Source organism: Myxocyprinus asiaticus, chromosome 29 (genome assembly GCF_019703515.2).
Source record: "Myxocyprinus asiaticus isolate MX2 ecotype Aquarium Trade chromosome 29, UBuf_Myxa_2, whole genome shotgun sequence".
NCBI lineage: Eukaryota > Metazoa > Chordata > Actinopteri > Cypriniformes > Catostomidae > Myxocyprinus > Myxocyprinus asiaticus.
Genome location: NC_059372.1, coordinates 40,807,938 through 40,826,336, shown reverse-complemented (window position 1 = coordinate 40,826,336; position 18,399 = coordinate 40,807,938). Strand labels below are relative to the sequence as shown.

At 37.0% G+C, this 18,399-nt stretch overlaps 1 protein-coding gene across 3 annotated transcripts in view; it reads right to left on the bottom strand.

Annotated features, from left to right (window-relative positions):
- Positions 1 to 1,064: 1,064 nt before the first annotated feature.
- LOC127420019 (cytoplasmic polyadenylation element-binding protein 2-like) overlaps positions 1,065 to 18,399 on the bottom strand; it is a 45,221-nt gene continuing 27,886 nt past the window's right edge. For 2 of the 3 annotated variants that reach the window (XM_051661926.1, XM_051661927.1), the window contains 7 exons: positions 14,409 to 14,432; positions 13,749 to 13,922; positions 10,873 to 10,962; positions 10,399 to 10,517; positions 8,264 to 8,378; positions 7,196 to 7,377; positions 1,065 to 6,531 (listed from right to left, as the gene is read on the bottom strand). In XM_051661926.1, coding sequence (XP_051517886.1) covers positions 6,304 to 6,531; positions 7,196 to 7,377; positions 8,264 to 8,378; positions 10,399 to 10,517; positions 10,873 to 10,962; positions 13,749 to 13,922; positions 14,409 to 14,432 — 932 coding nt within the window. In that variant the 3' untranslated portion in view covers positions 1,065 to 6,303. The remainder of the gene's footprint in view (positions 6,532 to 7,195; positions 7,378 to 8,263; positions 8,379 to 10,398; positions 10,518 to 10,872; positions 10,963 to 13,748; positions 13,923 to 14,408; positions 14,433 to 18,399) is intronic. The other variant, XM_051661928.1, reaches the window with a different exon arrangement.

Here is an 18,399-nt window from a genome sequence, read left to right as displayed (position 1 = left end):
AAATATGATGATCCTCTTGCAAAGGACCCTCTTCCTAAGATATAAAGGCATCTATACTATATATGATATGTTTAAAGACCCAATTATACCTGGTAAATTGTTTTTTGAGTGTCATATAATGAAGATATTATATTCTTCATTATAGGTATTATAGACCGTCCCCTCCCCCTTTTTAAATGGCTTTTTACTTTTTTTGTTTGAAAAACCCTCTCCTAAGGGACAATGTCGTCCAGATTGGGAAGGGGAAGGCCGAATCCTCTATTGAGCCACTATCAAAACTCAGGATGATTTTGTCTTATTAGAGATATTTTCATACTAAAAAGTATAACCGTTCACATTTAATAAATGAATGGTGTTGCACCTGATATACCTACATAGAAATCCACTCCAGCAATCTCTTTATAATTATTCAGTAATCACAAACAACTGATTGGCCCATCCTTTCCAGTGCTGAGAAAAGTAACATGTACCACAAAAATGATGCACTCTATGTGCTGTTTCAGATATTTTAGAGATCCTTGGTTTCAGCAGCAGTCTGAACAATCAATTACACCTGAATAATGACACTGAGAAACTTTAGCCTTTAAATTGAAAACATACAGTTAAGAGTTAAAGCTGAGGTATCTTTGTCTGATCAGTGGCAGATGTTGTGTGTCCAATTTTGATTACCAGTCAAGCTGCAATTTTGTCAAATTATGCAAAAAGATGATTTCATTGTATTTTGGATACAATAAATGCTAACTATGAAATCAGCCTTAACAAGTAAAGTATTTGGCCACTTACCACAGGATGTTATCAAACATAAAGAAATAATTTGAGATATGGTGGAAATAAAATTATGGTGAAAAAGTTCATGACCTTTCAGAAGAAATGTCAAAAATAACAGAACTCTACTGTGATGCATTTTCACTGTTGGAAATGTTTAGTGCACAAATTTCACTGAGTGTGAAAAGTGTATTTTATAAGAGTTTATTTCTAAAACCACACAATATCAAAGGTGAACCAGACAATCAGACTACACTAACTTCAAATACCTTCCTTAAATAAAACAGCTGAGACGCAGCTTGTGTCTGAACAGAATGGGTTTTTATTCAGGAAACGAAAGAAAAAGATTGCAATCAACACCCCATTTAAATACAAAACAAATCAAAATAAAGAACAACATGATATTCATTTTGCATATCAAAGAGCCATTCAGTAATAATTACAGTTGGAACACTTCATAAACCACTTGTGTGAATCTATACACAAACTTGATTTAGAAACTAGAACATTAACAATATTACAAAGATTTTAGCTTTACAAATAATTCAAATTGAAATTATATTTTAGCAGTTAGCATCATAAAATTATATATTCATATCTTTCCACATAAAAATACAAAATAATATTAATGACATATATGAAAAATTATCCCAAATATTTTTCTACTATTAGAGTAAAATAAAAAACAAAACAAAAACAAACAAAAAAGAAATAGAAATATGCATGAAAAAGTTTCTTCTGTTGTTAGCAAAACACTATCCAAAATAACTACAATCATTTACATCAGTACAAAGATATCTGGATTTAAAAATAGTTGCAATGAAAAAAAGGGGTTTCATCTTTTCTGACAGTAAAAAATGACACTGTGAATCAGAAATTTGCAAAATATGCAATGAAAAAAATAAATCTGCATTAAAAAGGTATACACTGCAATTCTCACTTTTTTTTAATACAAACATTAGAAACAGTATTGCACGTCACAACACAGATTCGAGGTTAGTAAGCCTTTCAAAATGTGTTATATTCAAGTTTCTGAGTATCAGTGAGGGAAGGGCTGATACCCCTCCATTTAACCAGGGAAAGTCTCAAGTGTTTGCCATGAACATAGTAGAACCCTCAATGTTTCCTTCCTTCAAATAAAATAAAAGACCAACTTAAATAGTAATCAAACCCATGTGTACTAAGCAATAATACATAAACAGACATCATATACACAGAACTGAATGGATGTTTCAAGAAAAATGATGCTGAGTGTCGACGTAACCGTAAATACGTGGTAAAATAAAGTGAGTGACAGACGTTTATGGAAATAGAAAAATACAATTTAAATCAAACAGTTATCTGTCTACAAAAATAGTCAAATAAATATAATTTTTAAAAAATGACAACAAAGAAAACCCACACATACACGTACAAAGCAACAGTGTTGAACACAGAAAACAGTACACAGTATTCGTCACGAGATAGGTGTTAAAAGGTGTCGATGACAATCTAGTGTCCATCTCGTTCAGAACAAGACCACACAACAATTTTCACCATTTCGATGAGATATAACGATTCACGTATTCCACACGTCGTGGCATTGAAAAGTTCTCAGAAACACCTTTGCTACTTAATCAGAGTACACGTTAGATTACCTATACCAATTAAATAGAATCTGGGTCCAGCGTCTTACACAATACATCAAATAAGTTACAATGTAAAAATAAAGATATTTAAATTATCCAATAGACTTAAAATAGGTCATAATCCTTTCAGAGTGAAATAGTATACAAAAATGTGATGTGATCTAAAATAAAAGAGACTTTTTTGTTTTGCGATTGAGTCCAAACGTCAGCCCATTGTCGGGAGAGAGGGATAGCTTTCCTCAGCGTAGAAAGGTGAGGAGAGAGATCGCAAAGGTAGTGCATCACGTGTCCTAGAAAGTGATTCAAGATTTGAAAGTCTGGGAATAGGCGACACATCAACAAATAAATACTTCAAAATACATATACGTAATAAATAAAATATACAATCTCAGCTCACTGTTGACTAGGGATGGAAATCATTAGGAACTTAACGATTCCAGTTTTGATTCCTCTTAATGATTCTATTGGTACTTTTAAGGAAGAATTATTTGGAAATTAGAAATGCAATTCTTATCGCATTTACTGCCCTCAGCAGCCTGTTCCCAAATGATGAGACCATTTCAGATTTCTACAGAGCAGATATAACAAATCAGAATTAAATGTTATACAATTCTTGTAAAATACATGTTTGCATACTTTTAGAGGCATAAATGCAATCCAATAAATGATCCTAAACATATTTTAAATACAAATTTGAAACAAACAAAAAATGTGATTTATGACGAATATATACAGTATAACGGATGTTTCCCGCTATAGATTTAAAAGATCTGGCTCATAAGAGTCATAAGTTCAGGAATCGGACTGCACTCAGCACGCTGTGTGTTTCGCAATGTAAATTCAAAAGAGCTTGCTCATAAGAATCACTCGTTCAGGAATCAGACTACACTCGGCATGCTGTGTGTTTCGCAATGTAGATTCAAAAGAGTCACTTTATCAGGAATCAATACACTAGGCGCACTGCATGTTTCATGCCGTCATTCAGTAGGGGGCAGCGCTGCCGCTGAAATGCGCTGCAGGAAACACTGTCGCAGTATTTTTGTACAATATTCAGTCCGCACTGGTGGAAAATTGCACATGTGAGAACCATTAATGGAACCAAAAGTCATGAAAATTATACGGTTCCAGTGTTTTTAAAATAATTTAGCGATGTCCCAATACTGGTATCGGAATCGGGACCAATACCACGCTCATGTACTTGTACTCGTGCTGGTAAAAATGCTCCGATACCAAAAACCGATAGCCTACCATCTGATGTACAAATGTCATTCCGTAAACATTCAGCGCAAATGAAAATCACGTCATGTCCTAGTGAGATCATTTAACAGCAAAAGCTGTGATTTAATAAGATAAATAGATAGTTTGCATGTGCTGCGTGCTTTAAGTGTGAGTGGTTTTGAATGTGTGGAGCCAGTGTTGTGCTCACATAAAGACACAAAGTGCTCATACCTTAAGAGATCCCTGACTCATACATGGAAAACTCTATTATGAGCATCACATACTCTGTTTGTAGCAGATGACAGTGAGCAGACCACTAATTAACTTTTTAGCAAGAGTCATATACAGACTACATATTTATTGATTTAAATAGCAATTCATTAGTAATTAAATAGTAATTGTATTATATCTAAACAATATCTCACATTTGTGATGCTCTGTTATGCAGCACTTGATTTGACAAAAATAACTCCAATGTTGTGTTTAGGATTGTGCTGTGAGGTTCTGTATAAAATCACTTCATTTGATAAAAATTGTACAATTTTATGTTGAAATGTGTATGTTATACTTTAATTTGATTGAAGTTTTAATGAATGCATTTATTTAAACTGTATTTTAATTATAAAATTGAAATAAAATGTTGATATGGAGTTCAGAAAAAACAAAAACAAACAGGTATCGGACTCGGTATCGGCGAGTACAAAAAAAAAAGGTATCGGGACATCCCTAAAAAAATGGATGGTTCTCAGTTTCCAAACCTACTGTTGACTCTTAGAAAGACTAAAAAACACGTACGAACTGAATATATAGAGGATATATAGAGTGCAAAAATAAAGTGAGAGCAGATAGACAAATAGAAATAGCAGTACAGTACCAAACGTCTGGTTTCGGCACCAGCATCCATTGCTTCTGTAGAGATTGTCCACAAGACTGATCAAACACAGAGAATCACCTGATTACTCCAAAACGAATCTCAATACGAATGTTACGCTATTAAAATATTCCACGAAAACCTGCCGATAGGGTTCCTTTTGGAAAATCTTTCTCCTCTCTTTTCTCCGTTCATGTCCGTTCTTAGAATTTACAGAAAATTGTTTGTCCAGAAAATAATCTACGAAAAGTATGACTAAGCTCCTCCCACACAGACAACGATCACATTTACGATTCCGTCAAGAACCTTTTGCATGAATTCCTTTATCTACGTGAACAAACGACAACAAGTACACAGAAAATGCGATTTACATTTTTTTCCCACAACAGAACTCGTCGTTTGAGTGACTGTCGTAATAAGAGGGGTGGTGGGGGGTGTTCAGGATGGGCAAAGGTTAAATGTCGAGAGGTTCTCGCAATCTTGCGAGTTTAAACCGAACAGAAACTTCAGTTAATAACTAGACTCACACTGCACGAAGACGAGACACAAAAACCACAGGACAGCACACCGTCTCTTGACTAATTATCGAGTTACAAAATGGCAGAACTCACTACTCTAAAAACTAACGTTACTTCTCTCGTAATAAGTTCGTAAAGGAATCATCACAACAACGCATGCAAAGGTTTTTACTAAAAATGTTACAATAGTTTTTATTGATTATCTTATATCTAAGAATCTGACCTTTTTTCAGCCTCATGCTACATAAATTCCTCTGTTTATCATAATATGTGTCATGTTTTGTTTGTTTTTTATCTTTTCTTATATGTGCTTGTAACCTTTACACTGCATGCAGATGATGTATAGCCACAAGCATGCACATACGTTTTCACATTCTGTGTTTTCATGGCGACGATCGGCCATGCTTTTTGTGAGGGAACAGACTGCATTTCTGTTTACGAAATCACCATTGGCATCGCAACGGCATTACACAGAACACCTACACTATCTATTCGGTATATCCTATATAGCAGCAAAGCTTTTTTAGCTTGTGATTAAATTGCAAGAGTAGAGCAATAACAAGCCAGATTTAATATTCTGAGGTATTATCTTTTTTGCCAGTGGAAAATGTAAAGTCTCAGGTATTAATTATTGAATCATTCCTATTCCTGCTAAGAGCACATTGGAGCACATCAAAACAATAGAAGAGGGGGAAATATTATCTTTTTTTTTTATTCCGCGGCAGAAATGTCTCTATTTCAGGCCGCATGTTTTGCTACCTTTGGTTCGAGATCGAGGCCAGGCATCAGATATTACGTTATCAAGGGTTTTCCAGAGACAATTGCGCACTTTGCCCACAAGGGGGGGATTTAGCAGCAGACGAACACACGGATAAACGAACAGAACGAATAGGCTGCCCCCCCAAGCGAAAACATTCTCGTTTCTACATTTTAAATCTCAAATATAAAAATAATTTGAAAAAACTACAAAAAATCAATCTCTTTTTTACTTAATCTCCTTTTTTAAAAAACATGAAAGTACCACAAAAACGCTGTTCCGAGCCTGAGATGTGCATGGAGGGAGAAGAAAGAAGTGGTTTGGTGAAATAAACTGAGGCTTGTAGTGTCTCTGGCTGCTACAAAAGATAAAGATATATTTATATATTTATTGTCATATATATTCTCTATATACTGGATATGGTCACATAATTCTATACTGACAACTTGAGTTCAGGGGCCAACAAACAAAGGAACTTTTTTCCCCCGCTGCAGACGTGTTGTTTCTGCGATGCTAGCATTCCCGGTTCTCCAGGAATTCCCATATTTAGTTCCAGCGGAAGTGGATTTGGCGGGGACGGTCGGCTCCCTCTTTGACTAGCGGCTTGTGAAATTCGCGGCCGGCGCGGGAGTGGATGTTCGCCCAGCAGAACTCACAGTAATACTGCAGGCAGGTGACGTTAGCGCAAAAGAACGGGGCGAATTTTCCACCGCAGCGTGCACCCTGACATTCATCACACAGCTGGTCGTCCAACACGTACGGTTTCACCTCCACCTGCATAACACAAATAAACTTAACACGGTTATCCTTTGTTCATTTCTACTATGTAATAGTTAAAGTGATAGTTCACCCAAAAATTAAAATTCTCTCATCGTTTACTCACCCACATGCCATCCCAGATGTGTTTGACTTTCTTTCTTCAGCAGAACACAAACGATAATTTCAAAAGAATATTTCAGATCTGTAGGTCCATACAATGCAAATGAATGGTGAACATAACTTTGAAGTTCAAAAAAGCACATAAAGGCAGCATAAAAGTGATCCATAAGACTCCAGTGTTTGAATCTATGTTTTCTGAAGAGATATGATAAGTGTGGGTGAAAACAGATCAATATTTAAGTCCTTTTTACTATAAAATCTCCTCCCTGCCCAGTAAGTGGCCATATGCACGAATAATGCGAATCGGCAAAACAAAAGAACTCCTCTTAGGAGGGCTGTTTGAAAGTGTAGATTTATAGTAAAAAAAAAAAATATGACTTAATTATTGATTTGTTTCTCGCCCTCACCTTAAAGTTCTGGTCACCATTCACTGAGATATTCTTCTAAAAATCTTTGTTTGTGTTCAGCTGAAGATGATACACATCTGTAAGACACATCACATCAGCTGTTTCTGTTTTGATGCCTAAAATAATACTAAATGTATTCTGTGTCTGGTTACCCGTTTGTCGATGTCGCCATGCTGCAGCTGGACAAAGCGGGCGCTGATGGCAGCGATGTAGCTCTGCTGATTAGAGAAGGCCACACGCCCTGCCCCCTTTGGATACTTCAGCTCTGGGTCTGTGTCAATACCCGCATAACACACTCCACCATACAACCGGTCCATGATCATGGCCAGCTCCACTGCAGCGTGGGACACAATAATAAAAAAAAACTTTAAGTCAGTTTCCTAAAAGAACATATGTACATTAGAACATATTCACTAGTATACCTTGTCACCTTTTTTTGAATAATTTGTATAACTTAAATTACTTCTTTCACATCATATAAAATCTTGGTTTTGTTTCTTAGCATAATTTTACAATACTGCACATTATACGTTCTTCAAATTATTTCAAATAAAGACAGTATATAGTTTAAGAAGTGTATAGTTTAATCACTAGCTGGGTTTCTGTCCATATATTTTTAAGTGAATTTTGGGATATGGCATTAAAAATGCTGGATGGATAAACCAAGATGCAAATAAAATCTCCAAATACACTCACTTGAGGTGACTAATTTTTATATTATTAGACGGCTTGCGCATAAACTACAAGGAAATCACATTTATCGAATATATTCCTATAGAATCCCCTGTGCATCAAAAAAGTCACGTGACTTTGCCTTAGCAAGTAAGGTAAACATAATTTGCTCCGAGAATATTATCAGTATCATCACATAGCATTTCAAACGTTGCTCTGGTTATTCTGAAATGCCAAGGCCTGTCATCAAAATTATTGTCTACTATTATCTCCCAGAACTGACAAGCTTTCGCTCCCAGACATAAGGCATCTGCCACTCAACCCTAAATTAATTTTAGTAGTTTATTAAATTTAATAATAGAACCACAGTGGCTTCAACTTCCATTCTCATGTCTATTTTGCCCCAATTTCCCCAGAAGTTACGATTTTGTTCTCTTGAACACATGGGATGGAAACGCTGCTTAATTCGTAAACATGTTTTTACGATACTCTGATTTTGCACATAAATTAAATTCATAACTAGGATGGAAGCATTAAAACTGATGTACCTGCTCTGAGTGGGCGTGGCACTCCTCCCACAAAGATGGTCTTGCGAGGATCCAGTGGCTGAGATCCGTCCATCACAAAATCACTGTCACTCAGATTCCATGGACGAATCTGGACCTGAAAGATCAAACACAGACGCAACATATAAATCAGTGTAAGGAGGCTTGGGGGGGGCTGCATGTGTCCAGTTCCAGCACACTTTGTTGGGGTTAGCACAATGACAAAACAATTTGACCCTTTGCTTCACTTGCGCTTTGGGGGCCTATGGATAATTTGATGGGGCACTCCACCCCAGCACCCCCCTAGATCAAGCCCTGGGTTGTATTTTGCATTTAAGCATGTGAATGATCAGAGCATGTTTCACTTCTGATCAGATATGCAATCTTTTCTCAGAGACTGATGAAAATTCATGTAGTACTCAGTGTTAATGTTTTAAATGCTTTAAATCATTCTCAATTTCCCTCTGCTATTTGCAGTGTTTTGTCACTTCACTTTTGGTTTGAATAGGCCTTAAAGGGATAGTTCACCCAAAAATGAAAATTGTCTCATCATTTACTCACCCACATGCCATCCCAGATGTGTATGACTTTCTATTTTCTGCAGAACACAAATTAAGATTTTTAGAAGAATATCTTAGCTCTGTAGGTCCATAAAATGCAAGTGAATGGTGACCAGAACTTTGAAGCTAAAAAAAAAAAAAAACACACATTAAGGCAGCATAAAAGTAATCCATAGGGGTTAAATCTATCTCTTCAGAAGCAATATGATAAGTGTGGATGAGAAACAGTTTAAAATGTATGTCCTTTTTTACTATCAATATCCACTTTCACTTTCAGATGTGAAAGTGAGACTAAACAGGAACCACGAGTGACTTTCAGATGTAAAAGTGAAAGTAAAAGTGGAGATTTATAGTAAAAAAATAAATAAAAAAAAGGACCTACATTTTTTAGCTATTTCTCACCCACACCTATCATATCGCTTCTGAAGATATAGATTTAACCACTGGAGTCATATGGATTACTTTTATGTTTCCTTTATGTAATTTTTGGAGCTTCAAATTTCTGGTCACCATTCACTTGCATTGTATGTACATACAGAGCTGAAATATTCTTCTAAAAATCTTAATTTGTGTTCAGCAGCAGAAAGAAAGTCATACACATCTGGGATGGCATGAGGGTGAGTAAATGATGAGAGAATTTTCATTTTTGGGTGAACTATCCCTTTTAGAAATTTCTGACTTAATAGATTACTTGCACAGACATTTTATGCCAGATGATATGCACATCAGAATGGCAATTTTGATGCAGTGTAAAACACGCATTCGGGTGATTCTCATGAAATCTGTCAAGAAAATGTAACCCCCAATCAATACAAATAATATATGTATATACAGTGTATATATATATATATATATATATATATATATATATATATATATATATATATATATATATTTATTTTTTATTTATTTATTTTTTTTGATATTATCTTTTGCATTAAGGAAATTAAGCCTACATTTAAGACTATTAAGATAGTTATAATAATAAAAAACAATAAAGTAAAAAAAAAAGATGCTGTTGTACAATGCTTTTTTGGCAGTAACAATGTAGTACTATTATGATGCATAAAATACTTTACAATTGAAATAATATTTTTTTTCTTCATTGTAGTAACAAGAACATTATAATGACCACCTTTTTTTCGCATTGCAGTACTGAGAATTGGGGAGTAAAATGTGCGTAACAGTCATGAAAATAATATTATAATGTAAAAAAATCTTAATGGCCCTAAAAATAGGCTTCATTTTCTATATGCAAAATATAATTTCTTATTTGTTTCTTTTAATTTTGGAGTCAAATATGACCAGGACATTTTCTTTACAAAGTTTCGAGAGAAACACCCACTTGCTGTTTCTTTTGTGTTGAATTGCAAATATGTTTGTGTCCGCTGTAACTCTCAAATCAAACATACCATTAGACATTGTAATTTTGAAGCTTGACAGCCACTGTCCCCATTCAGTTTTATTATACCAGGGGCCAGGATATTCTTGAAAACTTTGGAACCGATATGACCATGAGTAAATGAATTTACATTTTTGGGTGAACTGTTCCTTTAATGTGTTTGTATGTGGACTCACAGGCTTGTCTTTGATGGTGGGGCTGGACACACACAGGTAGAGTTTGCAGTCCTCCTCCAAACAGGCTTCAATCAGGGCCTGAACCGAGCTCTCCTCTTGAAACAGGAGGAAGGCGTAACCTAGACAAAAGAGTTCACAACACAGTCAATCAGCATGAGGATGGAAAGCTGTAACCATGACAACCAGAGCTTTGTGTAACACATAGGATGTTTTCTGACTGGATGCATAAAAGGACAGGATGATGTACTGAAATGAATAAAATTAAGGCAACACTTATATGTAATTTCTATTTCTATTTCAATCTATACCACATTTAGAATTTTGGTAGCATTTTTGTCACTTCCGGTGGCATTTAATTGTAGATCCTTTACTGAATATATAATGAAGGTTTGTCTGATGCTATATAATGTACAGAAACATTTATAGTGCTTTATATTTATAATACTGTAATCGTGGTGACCTTTCTAGAAGTACCTTTAGGAGGAAAGTAAGACTTGCTCTCAGCTTTGTGTGGCCAATCAACAACCAGGTGACCAAAGCGCCGGAAACTGCTTGTGATTTCATCTATGAGAAAGACAAACAGTAAAAGTCAGACAGAGAAAGTTGCAGGAACTGCTGCAGATACTCTTTCATACAGGAAACATACTGATTTTAATCAGCATTAGTACGGAAGACTTCACAATTAAAAATATGGCACCATCGGTGCAGCCAGACCCTGATCACAAAGCAGTCCCTCTGCATGACTATCTTGTTGCAGATTTTCACTCAGTTGAGGTTTTAGGTTTTAGGTCTCTGTGCTGTTATCAAGTAACTGGCCTCCAGGTGATGGCAGAAGGATTTCAGTGGCATCAGCACAAGATTGAAACAGATTAGCAACATTTTGGATCCTTTACAGTCTCATATCACAACTAGGGCTTTGGATTTAACGTGTTAATTCAGTGCGATTAATTATATACAAAATAATGTGTAAAAAAATTTAACGCAATTAATCTTGTTCTTGGACCGTAATAAGGAAGATTCCTGAGCAATTCAAACTTGAAGTACCACCTGTTTTCTCCAGGGGGCAGCAAGCAAAACTTCAGCTGTATAGGCAATGTGCAGCTTATACAGAGAACAAACCAACCCTTCAGAAGACATCACAACACAAGGACGCGTTCTTGCGTTAAAAACACAGCTTGATGGAGCACAAATCTGAATTTAGGGATCTCAAGACGTGTTTTTCTAAATATTAAACTACGTTTAACTTGAGGTAGCGACCTAAAAATGGTATGTTTATGACAATGCAACCAAAGTGAGATGCTCCAAAATATATACACTGATGAGCCAAAACATTATGAACGCTCAGAGGTGAAGCAAATAACATTGATCATCTCCTAACAAGGCCACATGCCAAGGTCTGGGTAGATTAGATGATAAGCGAACAATCAGTTCTCGTAGTCAGTGTGTTGAATGCAGGAGAAATGGGCAGGAGTAAAGACCTGAGCGACTTTGACATGGGCCAAACTGTTATGGTCAGATGACTGGGTCAGAGCATCTCTGAAATGGCAAGGCTTGTGGGGTGTTCCCGTTCAGCAGTGGTGAGTACCTATCAACAGTGGTCCGAGGAGGGACAAAGACCAGTCAGAATGCCCATGATGAACCCTGTCCACCATCAAAAGTGCCTGCAATGGGCACGCGAGCGTCGAAACTGGAGCTTGGAGCAGTGGAAGAAGGTCACCTGGTCTGATGAGTCCCCTTTTCCTTTACATGAGGAAACCGTGTCATGAATACCGTGGACACCCGTGTATGTGTGCGCCGTTCACCTGGGGAAGTGATGGCACCAGGATGCACTGTGGGAAGACGACAAGCCGGTGGAGGGAGTGTGATGCTCTGGGCAATGTTCTGCTGGGAAACCCTGGGTCCAGCCATTCATGTGGACGTAAATTTGACACGTGTCACCCACCTAAACATCATCTTGTAGAGTCCATTCCTCGGTGGGTCGGCGCAGTATATGTATTATTTGTAATTATTTAAATATAAATGTTTAGAATTACTTAATCATTATATATTGAATTATTGTTATTTGAGGAGCTTTCTTAGTCAATATTTATATATGCGATTAATTGCAATTAATTTGATTAATTAATCGTCACACCATGTAATTAATTCGATTTCAAATTTTAATCGATTGACAGCCCTAATCATAACCCAAAGGGAAATGCTCAGAGGTTGCTAATTCATAGCTCAGTAGACGTAAATAAATTATCTGTTATATTTCATGTAAGTATAGATTTGGTTTCAGATGTTTCTTCTAAAATTACTTTAGAGAAATTAGAAAATAATACAAAAACTGGTCAATTGTTGGCATACAGTAAAAGTTATCAAAATAATTTGGATAGTATTGCACAGATAATTGGTCTTGGAAGAATTTGATGAGAAATGTTTGAGCTCATATTGAGATCTCTGACTTTTGATTGCAGACTTTGGTATCTTGGCAAATCTGAACACATTATTGAGATTTCTACAGTAGAATCGTGAGACATTACACATATTTTTCTAATGAGAAAGCAGGACACTAAAGTAAAAGTCTCCATTTGTTCTCTATTTAAGCTCATTGCTGTCTAGTAGAAGCAAGAGACATTAATGCAATCCCATTAGCGATTTTTCTTTCCTATGGGAGTAAAATTACCTATAACGACAAGTTGTTTTGAAATGTTTAAAGGAATAGTTCTCTCATCATTAACTCATGCTCACCCCAGATGTGTATGACTTTCTTTCTTCTGCAGAACACAAAGATTTTTAGGAGAATATCTCAACTCTGTAGGTCAGTACAATGCAAGTGAATGGTGGCCAGAAAATTGAAGGTCCAAAAAGCACATAATGGCAGCATAAAAGTAATCCACACGACTCGAGTGGTTAAATCCAAATCTTTAGAAGCGATATAATAGGTGTGTGAGAAACAGATCAACAAGTCCTTTTTTTTTACTATAAATTCTCCTCCCTGCCCAGTAGGTGGCAATATGCACAAAGAATGTGAAACGCCAAAAATAAAAGTGGAAGTGAAAGTGGAGATTTATAGTGAAAATGGATCTGTTCTCTCATCCTCACCAATCATATCGCTTCTGAAGATATGGATTTAAACACTGGAGTTGTATGGATTACTTTTATGCTTTTTTGAGCTTCAAAGTTCTGGCCACCATTCACTTGCATTGTATGGGCCTAGAGAGTTGAGATATTCTTCTAAAAATCTTCATTTGTGTTAAGCAGAAGACAGAAAGTCATACACATCTGGGATGGCCTGAGGGTGAGTAAATGACGAGAGAATTTTCATTTTTGGGTGAACTGTCCCTTTAACACTCTCTCAAATGTACCTTCATCAATGTCTGGGGGTAGACCGCCCACAAACACTTTGCGGGAAAACCTCTCGATGCGTTCCCCGTTCTGATGGGGGTAACAGTGAGGGGACCCCAACACTCCTGGGACACCCTGGTTGCCATGGCCGTCGTCAAGGAGACCATCATCAATGGGGAAAAGGGAGGAGCGTCCTGTCGAAAAATGAATAATAGGTGAGGTCGCATACACAAGCCACATTTACACCTGGTAGTAACATGCATCACAGATGCGTCTCCTGTGATCACTTATGATTGAATTTCATCGAGAGGAGTGTCTCTAATGTTGTGATGACTGAAGATGTGAGGTAGTCACAGGCATTTCTAAAAACCTCAGATTGTGGTTTGAGTGATAAGATCACAACATATTTTGGACCCCGTTCACACCTGTATCAAGAGCTGTCCACTTGTGATCGGATCATCATGCACATCTGTTTTCATCATCACAGTTGCTCACATTTGTAAGCCTTAAAAACAGACTTCATTATGTTCTATTAAACTGATAAAATGGTTTCTACTGGTCAGTATTTTCACAGAGAAATGCCACATAGCTTTTGAGTAAGCATACATACACACACTGTACACATATGCATAGAATATTTCCATGCCAACAGATAGCTGTACAAATAAAGTGAAATTTACCTCGTCGTCTCCCATAGCTCCTGGCTGCATGTGAACAAAAACAATACAGAAATCTTTGAAAAAAACGACTGAACGCTTTACCTTTACTTCTTATAATATAAACATGGATAAATATTTATTTATGCTGTTGTTCCTGCCCTGCTGAAATATTCAGTATAGCTGGTCACCATGGGATGGTCTGAATGCTAAGAACACACGTACATTGCGTTGGATATTCAGAATCCTTCTGGACAATCTAATGTTTTTGGAGCATCTACAACGTGTCACTAAAACATTACCTGTTGGATGTTAGAACAACAATCCAGCCAGCTACAAAGAAAATATGTGTTTGAGTGTATTACTACATTATGGTGATCTCCACAGAGAACACAGACTGAAGAATGTGAATTCAGCGAGAGTTCAAAAGTTCTTCTGCTGTAAATCGTCTGTGCTTCCCAAAATTGAAGCTCTGCCCCCAGTGGCCGAAGTTGGAAGTGTTTTTGAGGTGAAATGTCCACAAAGTGGCGCCAAAAGCGAGTTTAAAATCTAAACCTAACCGTCAGTGGAGTAAAATGTTTATTTTAGAGTGAAAATGCAACATCCGAATCGCCTTTACCATTGGGTGTTTCTCAATGTGCTATGTGTTCTTAAATTCTAGTTCATCACGTCATCATCCACTGCCAAAGTTAAATTCCAGTACTCAAGAACGCAAGTACCAAGAATGCATAAATTTATCCGGATGTGTTCTTGATCAGGCCGAATATAGGGGATGCATTTGATTGTGACTTGTGGCAGAGATTCTATTATTTACTGAGATAACAACCTCCACATTTTTAAGATAGGAGAGTCCGTAACAGTCAACTAGCATATTTACAAAAGTTAAGACCGTTTGTCATGACTTCTCTTACAAAACTTTTTCGTATTTTTATCATAGTAAACTCCACATAGTTCATTCCAAAAGGATTGTTTAGTGTAAAACATGTTGAAGACTGGCGGACAGGAGGTCAGTTTGTTAAATGATGAGCTGTTTTCTAACAAAAGCAGTTTATTGAGTGTAATGAAGCATTTCCTCCAGAGACATCAATTAAAAAAAAATGGCATCTTGTCTCCTCGCCAGTATACTGCCCACAGAATGTCTATGGGACTGCCGCGTTATGCTATTTTAGGCTAAGCTTGTAGGCTCCCCTATGTAGAAGAGTTCTGCTTATGAGCAAGAACCCATTTGACGTCCCATTTGAAGTGTCCAACTAAGGACATTTATCATTGTGTTTTCCCTTAAGAGTTTCCCGTAAACTCGCAAAAGTCACGAGCCACCACCCTCCGCCAACATTTGTTGTATTGTTGGGCATCATTTTAATAAACGCATGGAGGAAACGAGTGTTATCAGACTTCATTCTTTTAACATGTCACTAGTCCTGCAAAAAATCACTAGTGTGATGATAATAATGCTGTTACTGGTGTGATAATACCAGTAGTTTTCTTTTACATACTACAAGTGTTCTGGGATGGGCACCTGCCCAAGAGGAAGATAGCAGCAACAGATGCTCGCAATAGATGCATTCTATGTCCTCCTGTCCTTCCGAGTTCGTTCTTACAAGGTAGCTTGGCAAGACTGGTCTTTATAAGAATGCAAGTCTGTTCTCTGCAATTTTAGAACTGAGAAACACCCATTGTTTATGTGAACGTGATTAATTCCTGGTTCCCAACATCCTATCAGCAGCGCTAGAGGGAAATGCGATAGTGGTTTAATTGATGCAGAAATGTCTGATGGGGGGGGGGGGGGGGGTTTTTCAGTAATTTGCAAGATTAAGGTCGATTTCAGGGTACAATAACATTCAGAGGTGAAAATTTTCATTTTCAGTGTGATCATGTTGGAAAACAGAAAGATGGAGATTTTAAATTTTATCTTGTTCGGTTGCTTGTAATTTGTTTCTCTGCTTTACTAATGAGTGTTTACGTAAATAATTACCTGAAAAAACGTGAAGCAATGTTTACTGATTTGAGAAATGCTTGAAGGTTACATGACATTGTTTTAAAGTAAATGTGTCCAACAGCATATTAGTCGAGAATCCTGATCACTGGTACTGAAATCGACAAAATTTTGGTAGCGTGACAACCCCAGTTAATACACAAATATGGCTTGGTCTTGTTGATGCACGCATGCTTACTGGGTCGGCTGGTTCCCAGTTTGGTCAACATTGGTCCACATTAGTAAACCAGCTTCATCAGAAAGACTGTGCTGGTCAACCAGCATAACCAGCTAATATTTCCTGGTAAACAGCAACTAGTTCAGCACCAAACCAGCACTAACAAGCATTCAACAGCCTGTTTTATTTTTTAGCAGGTTGAAGGTACAATATGAGGTTGCACTCATATGAAGATTTTAGTCATGTAAACAAAAACTCCCCACGCGTCATTCCCAATAATCACATGACTCACAGCACACTTTTCAATGTCAAGGAATACTCTTGGAATATGGTCCTTGAGAATGTCCTTCTCACTCATGTGACCCAAACTAGCTCCACAACCCAGTTAAACACCACATAAGATGATGGCCAACTTGTTATTTCTATTGTTTGATGTGAGAGTTTAAATACAACTACTTAATGCTAGGTTTTGTGCTTTTATAGCTATCCAGTTGATAGGGCATTGCTAGTGTGTTCTGAGTGGTTGCTAGGTGGTTGTTAAGAGCCCACCCCCAAGTCTCTATGATATTCTGGTATCTAGACATGACTTGTGCCCCTCTTTCAGCATCAATTTTTGGACCTGATTTATTTCCCACCAGGCAAACATTATTTGGAAAAGTAATAGCACACCCCTCTTCAACAAGCCACATGATTTAAAGTATCATGCTCGTAGCACAAATGGTGCACGATGGGTGAAATTTATTACAAAGGATAAGGGGTTTGTTCAAACCTTTAAACCTAAATATGAACAAATAGTGATGCTTACCACTTATTAAAGAGACAGAGCACACAAAACAAAGCTTATTTTTGCAATGGCAAGTGTGTTCTTATTCTGATTCTGACTAAATACACAAGAATGAAACAAATAAAGGATGCAAACTGTTAGGATCTGTTTCTCCAGAAAATAAAAAAAATAAAAACAGCAGCTGTTGCTGAAAGTATCACAAGTGTGCAATGCATGACTGTCAACTAAACCCAGCGAAATGAATCTCAGCCCAGCCAACAAGCGAGAATTCAGGCATGCAGGCTAAAAATGGACCAAGCCCTCTTGGCAGACGCTCTGTCTGAACACAGCAAGCTGAATGGTCAGCCCAGGATTACTTTAAGTCAGATGCAACTGTCATATGTCAGATGCAACTGAAAAATAGCTGAGAGTTTTGAAGTAATGACTAGAAATCAAAGGCATTTGAGTTTTAAATGGATGAGATCATAATGGAATTTCAGATGGAAAATATTGAACATTTTTAATGGAACATTTTTGAGGGTAGTTCAAACTTCCATAACAAACGGAAACATTCAAACATTCTAAAGTTGGCTGTTGGGTTTAGAATATTGGGAAACATAACCAAAGTCTTTCTAGCAAGTGAGTCCACTGGCGGCCATCTTTGGAACTCTCTCGGGAAGCTTTCCAGTCATGAAAGGGCATCTCCTATCTATTTGAATGGGGCAAATCATACATCTTCAAAATGGTTGGTCAAGATTAAGATCAAAGAACATATTTCAAATCAGCAATAAAATCTGACAACACTGGAATCATAAATTGTGCTTCTTTACCACAGATTACGCTAAAAAAAACCTGCAATTTTCCCCGCTTGTATATCTAATGTGCATGCACATTCTCGAGTTGATTGACAGGAGATGTCTGTACCTAAAAAGTTACTTTTACCTGTGAGGCGGGATTTCCTTTCTACATCCATTGACCATTGGGCGTCCCAATTTCTCCCATACATTTTAATAGAAGTGGCCCGTCTCTGCTTATTAGTCTCTGACATAACTGCCATTTTCACACTGGCCCAACAAACACCAACAGGGTTAACAAATTGATC